We start from the raw sequence: 9,310 nt of genomic DNA, 5'->3' as shown, positions 1-9,310 counted from the left end.
TAGGTGTTATTATATGTATGATAGAACATATTAATTGTTGGGGGCAATAAGGAGAGGTGAGATAGTTGAAGGGATCTAAGTACCATCAAATATATTGTGTGAAAATAGCGAAAATTCAATAAAAAATGGAAAACAAAAACAAAAGACAGTGTAACAAATGACTCTGGGGGTTGGAGAGTTGGCTCAGAGGTTAAAAGACCTGACTGTTCTTGCAGAAGACCTGGGTGTGAATCCCAGAACCCACATGGTGGCTAACAACTGTCTGTAACTCCAGTTCCAGGGAATCTGACACCCTCTTCTGTTTTCTGCAAGCACTGCACAACACGGTGCACTTACACACATGTAGGCCTAAATCTCATACACATAAATTAAAAATAAATAAAAATTCTTTAAAAAGTAATGAGTCTGGTGTTCACTTAGCCACCAGGAAATCTCTAAAGACAGATGAGTGGTGGGAGTGGAACAACTGTGGCACCATTACCTGTAACCACTGTGACTGGTCATTGTGGCCAGATGTCCAGGCATTAACTTTGCCTTGCTTGTCCAGTCTGGCCTTCCTTGGTTCCCAAGTGAACATGTCCATGTTGAGGGTTCTGAAGATGCTGGAGGCAGTGATCTGATAATCCTGTATATGCCCCGATTTCATCCCCAAAGGCTCTGAGCAGCCTGGGAGAAAACAAGAAGAGCTCCATGAAGAAAGCAATTGAATATTGTGGAACTTTTCCTTGTTCATTTCAGATAGGCAAGAGAGATTATACACAATACCATTCATTCCCCCAAAGAGAGAACACCTAAATTCAAAAAAGGGGGGCTACAATCAGAAATATATCTAGAATAAAATAGAAAAACAAGATAGCCAATTCAGGCTATTCTATATGAATATATTTTGGAAAAATTGAAAACAAGAAAGACAATTCAGACTACTTTTCTGTGATAGATGAATTTGCAAAATGAAAACATTGCTGAAATACTTGCTCCTGTCTCATTATGGGAAGCCTCATGACTGTTCCCTAGTTTGCAACAATTTCATTGTGTTTTTGAAAATGGTACATTTTCTCATGAACTATATTTAGTTTTCTTTTATTTGTTTTCATAATATTGCTGACGAAAATTCCCACAGTACACGGTCCTTTTCACAAACTGCTCTACAGTCATATTCTAAATGGGACAGAATTTTTTGTCCAAGATATATGTTCTAATCTTTTATTTTTCAGAGACAGGGTCTCACACTGTTGCCAGGCTGGCCTCAGACATTTACAGTCCTCCTCACACAGCCTTTGAGTTCTGGGACGACAGGCATGTGCCATCACATCTAGCAATGTGTAATCAACAATTATTAAATAGTATTATTTATTCATATTGCACCAATATAGCTTCTTCTAGGAGGTATGGAGATCATATTTACTCAGTATATAATATGTGTCAGGGATTATGCAGCCATGGACTTTAGAAATAAAATAGATGATATGCCAGAACAATATAAGCAAACTAACAAAAACCAATATGAACTTATCTTTTTGTAAATTATTTTATTTAATACTCAATAGCATCTAGTGCTTTAATAACCTTGAAATACTCTCAAATTTACCACATGCACTTTCAAATTTTATGTGGTACCAAATTTGGGTTTGTCTGGAATTGAAAATGTAATTTGTATGTACACTAAACACTTACGTGTTTTGTATAGGAAACATGATTCTATAATCATATTAGCCAATGACCAAGCTTTTCTTGCATAAAATAATTACATTTTGGCCAAGATAGTGGCAAGGTGAGTGAGAGCATCATAGGGCAAAGACAAGTGAGTAGATTTCTCCAACCAGATATCTTCTTCCCATGTTCAATTGTTCCTTCACTCACTGGCTGTGTGGTTCTTGACTTGCTATTTAACCACTTTCTGCTTCATTTTTCTAATCTCTAAAATGGTGATAATAATAGAAACTACCTTGGAGAAATACTCTACAAAGTTTGTTAATAAATATAAAGTGCATAGATAGATTACTGACACAATGGGCATGCAATAAGAGCTAACTTTTCATTATTTCCATAAGATTCTTTCCAACAGAGAACAATGTTAAATTTCTTAATCTAAGAATATCAGTAAGTACCAAATAGTATCTATGACTGGGTACTGTTACTAAATATAGGTGATTTATGTGTAGGCTCTGGGAGAGGTCAGATAGAACTCTTCACCAATAATATTAGCACAATTGATTTCTTCTGTTTTCAATGTGTCATGTTCATCTTGAGACTCCTCTATAAAGTCCTCATCTTTACTTTGCCTACAGACCTTGCAGGCAAAACAAAGGCTGTTGTCTTGGCCATAGTCTTACTGAGGAAACATATATCCTAAGACCAATGATAATCTGTAACTGTAAATTCTGAGTAAAAAAAACTGTTGTAACAAATATTAAAATTTTTAGAAAGGTCTAGCAACCATAATGACCTGCTCCAAAGTAGGATGCATTGTCTACATGACGAACTTCTGAATTCTCTATTTGGATCCTTCCCTCAGCCTCTGATATAGGCCAAGTGTTTGCAAAACTTTGCTTAGCTTGCGGAAGAGGTTGATATAATGATAGTGATTTTTCCCTGTGGTGATACAGTATTTTAAGGATTTGATAAGGAAGAAATATTTTAGATCTTTTCTCCTTCATCATAAAATTGACCTCATAATTACTCTCTTGCCTAGTACTTAGGTAAGAAGAAGTAATAAATAATTATTTGTTCAAAGAATGGGTGAATGAGTTTTATTTCTTTAATTATTATAATGATTTATTTCTTCCATACATTGTAAGTCATCTTTTAGAAAATCTAAAAAAATGTTATTTTCAAGTGACTGGGAAGAGATTAAATGATTCTAGGAAGGATTAAAGATCTTATGATAGTAAACCCTAAAGAAGAACACACCTCTGTCACTATAGATCAACTTAATCTCTAACTATATTTTAAATATGTATGTTTATATTTACAGACAAGTTTACCTCTCACCACCTATCAAAGAAAGTTCTTTTTGCAATAGGTGGAGACTATTGCAAAGTTCCACAACTGGTAAAAATATAGACAACAAGTGACTGTGAGATGCTGTGCCATCAGTGGTAAGTGTACAATCCAACGTTTTAAGACTCAGGGAACATTGTGGAAGAGGAGGTGAAAAAACTTAAAAGCCAGAGTGACAAGACACCTCTGGAAAGTTATTGCATTCTAGACATTATAGAGAAGGTACACCAGTGAAATTTCCACAGTATGGTAATATAACAAAATCTACATAATGACAAGACCAGTTGACATGCCAAGGTGGATGGGGGAGACTTCATGGGGTCTCACTTCAAAGTGAAGAGCTATAGGCAATCAGTGAATGATGAGAGAGAATAGGTTTTCTCCAAGGACTAACTCACTGAGAAGTTATTTATTCTAGAGTAGGCATTCCTAAACACAGGCATACATAAATTCATAAATGGACTCAGCACAGAATAGATACTTAATTATAATCAAAGAAGATGAGAAATTGAGAAGAAGTGGTGAGTTGGAATGGGACTGGAAAGGTTAGAAATAATGCAAATATTTACAATACTCCTGTATGAAATTCTCAAAAATTAAAAAAAAATAGGGGCCTATTTGAAAATGGTCTGATGAAAGCAATAAGGCAGACCCAGGCTTTACAATGTTGCATTCAATTGTAGGAAATCATTGGAATACTACAAAATATTATGCCAGTGTTTCTTTTAAAAATACAGCTAGATTCTTTCATTTAATTTTTATTTTTATTTGTGTGAATATTATATCTTAATGTGTGTAAGTCCACTGATTTGTAGTGCCTTGGAGGACAGAAGAGGATGTCTGATACTCTGGAACTGGAGTTACAGGTAGTTGGTAGCCACCATGTGGATGCTGGGAATCAAACCTGGGTCCTCTGCAAGTCAGTTCTCTTAACTGGTGAACCTGCTCTCTAGTCCCCATCAAGAAACACAGCTATATTCTTTATCAATGGACTTTACATCACAAATTTCACTTCTTATTCATATGATTTCAGGAATACAAGTTAATTAGCTCTTTTACCAGTATGAGCAGAAACTGAAAACTAATGGGGTATTAACATGGACATTGCTTATTTCTGTGGTGAAATTCTCTAGCCTTTAAAAACAACCACCAAGAGATATCATTCTCTGCCTGCAAGTTCAAAATCAATTTGTGGGGTTGGGAGATAGAACACTGATTCTTTTTGAGAAAATAAAATCTGTAAACTGTCAGGTGTAACCTCTTGTCAGGCTTGAAAGCAAAATATATTTATACCTTAGGGGTGTAGCTGTGTCATTTATCAGAGGCTGATCCTCATGAATCAAAAGACTGAACAATTGAGGAAGGTGATGTTAAGCAACTAAAAACCACAGGGCTTACTGCAGACCTTATAATACTGTGGCTTCCTCTTGATTGCTTTATGATGAATGGCTTAGGATGACACTGGCCTCTGGTGATATAGTGACAAGCAATACAGACACTTTACAGCAATAACTCTGCTCAGATTTACTGACAGTCAATAAGCTGGTTCAAATGATCAACATAAGATAAAAACATCTCTCATGATAATTAATGCAGTAAAAAATGTTCCTTTATAAAACATGCCAAAATAGAATATGCAAATGCCATCCTTATAGTAGATCCACTCATTTGACAAAATTACTCTCCTTTCTTTAAATGTAATGGGATCATTAGGAATTTGTTTGGTTTTTTTAGTACCACCTTTTATGTGCTTAAAATTTTTCCCTCTTTCTATATCACAAATAAAAATAAGAGAAACAGATATAGATTATGAACATTAACCTATGAATTAAAATTTCATGGCTGTCTCCATCCCACAATTTGAACCTAGGAAAAGGTCAAGTAGGGGGTGTGAGTTTCATGGGGATGGGATGAGGTAAGAGAGAATGAAGGAAGGGAATGATCAGAATGTATTATGCCGAGGTACAAAATTGTCTAATATCTAACTTAACTTTTTGAAAAGATGGTATTATTGTACATTTTGTCTAGTGTTTTCCCTATTTGGATTGTGCTAAAATGTGACGTATGAATTTTCAGCTTCCTTCACAATTGTTTGAACAAGAAAACTGTGGGTCACTGTGGCAAAAACAGGTAAGATGTCAGAAACAGAGTAACTCTTCCTCAAAATAGAATAAGCAGAGAGAATTTTCTGTGTAGTTCAGATTAATGCTGTAAAGAAATGGGAGCGTGGAGAGATCTACACATTAAGGCTTCATCTTAGATCTTGTAGTGATGTTCCTCCAGGAGAATAATTATTTAACTCTGAGCCCTTTGATAGATTGACCTTGAGTTGTAAAACCATGATTTATACAATAAGCAGGTTGCTAGCTGAGAATGTTATAAGAATGAATTGATAGTAGTAATCTTGGTACCGAAGTATTGTTCCTTAGGGAGGAATGAAAAATTTACATGTTTCATAAACTGCCGCCCAAAATCCAAGTTTACAGATAAAGCTAACTTTTTTTCCGGATCATACAGTCTAAATTTATACAGATTATGAAGTCAAGAAAATTCTAGTTTATACTAAACTTTCATCACCAAACAGAAGTCATATTTATTATCAAAAACAATGATGCACATTTAAATTTGACAATAACTTCTCATAAGAATCCCCTGTATTTTCTTGTCCACTCAAAAAGAGTACATTGTTCTTCTACATTAATTCTCGGTCACAATTTACAACTTGTTTATTCTACACACATGTAAACAATGTGCTGTTTCTCATTGAACTGTGTCCTATATATTTTGTAATGTAAGTGAATTTCTCTGACTGTTAAAGAAGCTATAATTTAGTAGCAGACCACATAAAAAAGTTTCTGCTTCCTTTAAACACAGTGCCGTAATAGAAAATAGGAAACTCACCTGAAAGTTCACAGCCAAGAAGTTCCATTCTCAGAGTGCAATGCCTTCGACAAACTTGGGGATAGAGTCGGACATACTGAGCTTTGATTGGGGGTGTGAAAGAGTTAGCATAGGGTGTGTTGTTATCAACATTTCCACGGAACACCTGTGTAAAGATATATAGTGCATTTAAAAAGCTGGACATCATGGCTCATGACTGTAATACCAGTATTTGAGAGGCTCAGACAATAGGCTGACCATGAATTCAAAACTAGCCTAGGCTACAGAGACCTGACCCACCAATGAAAAAAAATAAACATTAATTGCAATAGCTTCTTTAGTTATCTTCATGTACCCCATGCCTTACTCAATAGAATTCTTAAAAGATTATAAGTAATTTGGGGGCTTGGGGAATTTAGAAACACCCAGTGATGGGCACATGAGCCAAATATAAAATCTGACTTCATCAGAAATTCTTCATATTAATCTGGGTCTGTTCACTTTACAAACAAATATTTCAACTTTGTTTTTGGTAACAACCATTCCCTCTGTGCTTCCTGATCATAATTCTAATGCTATTATCAAATGAAAAATAACTTAAAAATTGAACATCAAAGGAAAAAGAAAAGGAGATATAGATGTTATACCCATTTATCTAAAATATTTTATCTTCATAAATAACAAATACATTTTCCAATACATGAAGATATACATCATTGCTACCACTGGCATTCTGCTTGTTTTGCACTTTTTTTTTGATACAGTGTCCCCTGTATTCTCAACTGGCCTGGAACTCACTTTGTAGACCAGAGTGGCCTTGATCTCACAATGATCCTTCTGCCTCCAAAGTGCTAGGATTCAAGGTACATGTCACCAAGCATGGCTCTGTTAGTTTTTAACTTGATTAATTTGGTGAAGGGGAGTGCTGAATAGAAACAGCAAAGACAATGAAATGGAAATTGTCCTTAAAGTAGATCTTAATCTTTATGCACAAGAATCTGCCAGCTTTGTGACAAAGTATTTGTAGGACCACCAATTAAAATCTGGAAAATCTTAAGTGGGAGTTGTTATAAATTTCTATATTCATAACATAGAAATATATGCTCCCTCTGCTACCCAATTAAAACCAAAATGTTTCAGAAATGTATTTTGAGCATAAGACTCTTCCAAAAGGCTCAGGTGTCACATGACAATCAGTGATCATCATGGGTTGTAATAAAATTATGAGGGGTGGGTTAGTCTTACCATATCTTCAGTGGTGCCTTTCACTTTGTACATTGCCCAGGTCTTCCCATCATTGCTGTAGGCAATTTTGTAGGATTTTATGTATTCTGGACTCCCAATCCTTTTTGCTCCTTGGGTAATCACACCAGTAACTCTCATTTTTCTTTGCAAATTTATCTGAAGAGACAAACATGGTCAATGATAATCTCTTTTAGGCAATAACAACTTGGGAAAAGAGTGTTTTTTTAAAAAAAATTAGTATAGATTAAAATAATACGAAAAGCTAATCAATATCCAGTATTGTTCATATAAATATATCATGCATTCTTATATTAAGTTTAACCTCAAAATATATTTCTAAAATGGAATACTTAAATAAAATAAATATTTGTTTGGTTACACAGCTGGATATACAGGTGTGTGTTTTAATAAACTAAATGATAAAGACCACTCTTCTAAAGTAACCCTGTGTCATCACTATGAAATACTGATGTCAGTGTGACTGTAAGCATATCTGAACTGATTGAGAACAAAAGACATTTCATTTAAAGTAAAGTAGAAAGATCACATTGAGATGTTGGGATGTTGAACGTTGTGATAAGAAAAGCCAAAGGCGACAACACCACTGAAACAAGCATAATCATCCTTCGTTTCTGACTCTTTATTTATTCTGTCATATTGCTCTGGGGTATGTAAAAGTTCATGGGGTGGAGAAGCTTTAGTTTCCTCAAACAGCTACTTTCCTCTTCATTGTATCACAAGGCAGTTTTCTAATTAATATGTTCTCTCCATTCCAAATCCTTTTTGCTGCAGGAGTTACAGATATCTAAATTAAAAAAACAATTCTCCCACTTAAATTGAAATAATTTTGGATCTTGTCATGAAATAATTAATTTAAAAGTTATGGCAAAAATTCTTTATTAATATAGAATACACACCAAAATTTGTTTCATTCATTTTAAATGCCTTTGTTATATGTACCTCCATGCATACTTAACAGATAGTTACTGTTCCAGACAAATTGCTATAACTCCTCATTAGTTCTACCGCCATAAACCGGAATAATTTAAATGCTCTCTTCCAGCTACATAGCTATATTAAGTTCCTAATTCAGAAACTAATTTCCAGAGGAAACCAGAAAACCCTCAGATGCTTTTGACAGACCAGGCTTTTCTGTGGTATGATGAGCCTTTGAGATTAGAATTTAAAGGATAGATAATGTGACTGAAGACAGCAGAGGCTCTAGAGCCCAAGTTCCTCAGTCTTCACTTCTTTCCAAAGATCATGAGACTCCCTGCTGACTAATGTCAGGTCATTCTCAGTCTTACTCTCTTATCAAGAAAGCCTGAATTTTGATCTATTAAAATACTAAGAGCAGCACCTGCCTCAATGTGGAGAGCAGAGTATCCCTTCTTTCACTCAAGTTTAGGAGAGCAAGTCCCCAGATATTCAGGCTGCTGAAGCCTAACAAGTACTAGCTCAGCACTGGCAGTATCAACATCATCCCAGTTTTGAAATTCTGGGTCAAAGGTCCCATGTTTCTCCAACAGTATTGTGTGGATTGACTCATATTCATTTCTGTTTGTCTCATTTTGTGTTCAGACATCACGATGACTAGAGACCTGACTGGATTCTAGACTTCATTCTTGTCCTGAGGCTCAAAATGTAGCTACATTCTTCAATGTAAATGTTACTTAATACAATTAATATTTTATGTACATTTGTTTCAGTTAGCCCTCTAATTGTTTGTTTTGGAGTTTTTACTCTGTATTTTTTTTACTTTGTATTTTATAATAGGCAACCTCTGAAAGATATTCTGTTTCAGTATGTTAAGTAAATCAGCCAGTTATTCTTTTATTTTGTGTGTGTGCTTTTATTTTTTTACCTTCTTATTTTAGTCTGGGGTACTTTAAAGCCTAAACCTTCCCCATATATACAGCATAAACAGTGGGCACTTTGAATTACCTTTCCTCCCATTTTGGAAGCCAACTTCCACATTTCCTGCTGCTGAGAATTCTTTTTTCAATTATCTTTTATCTCATTTCAATTATCTTGTTTATTCCTCTTATAGACAGCCAAATTATCTCTGCTAGAAATTTGGCTGATGAGCTATACAGTCATTTCCTAGTGCTTAAGTGGTACAAGTATAACAGAATTATAAAATAAAAATCTGAATACATTTTCTGCAAATCATTAGAATTTTTTA

The 9,310-nt window shown here is 34.8% G+C and overlaps 1 protein-coding gene across 1 annotated transcript in view; it reads right to left on the bottom strand.

The window, feature by feature from the left end:
- The window catches only part of Edil3 (EGF like repeats and discoidin domains 3), a 482,626-nt gene that overhangs the window by 108,129 nt on the left and 365,187 nt on the right, over positions 1 to 9,310 (bottom strand). The window contains exons 6-8 of the mRNA XM_008853285.1: positions 7,126 to 7,281; positions 5,902 to 6,046; positions 482 to 666 (exon numbers count right to left, since the gene is read on the bottom strand). Coding sequence (XP_008851507.1) covers positions 482 to 666; positions 5,902 to 6,046; positions 7,126 to 7,281 — 486 coding nt within the window. The remainder of the gene's footprint in view (positions 1 to 481; positions 667 to 5,901; positions 6,047 to 7,125; positions 7,282 to 9,310) is intronic.

The sequence above is a fragment of the Nannospalax galili genome, unplaced genomic scaffold (assembly GCF_000622305.1).
Source record: "Nannospalax galili isolate Female #2095 unplaced genomic scaffold, S.galili_v1.0 scaffold45, whole genome shotgun sequence".
Classification (NCBI taxonomy): Eukaryota; Metazoa; Chordata; class Mammalia; order Rodentia; family Spalacidae; genus Nannospalax; species Nannospalax galili.
Note: the sequence above shows the minus strand (reverse complement) of the source record. Positions and strands in the feature narration are given on the sequence as shown.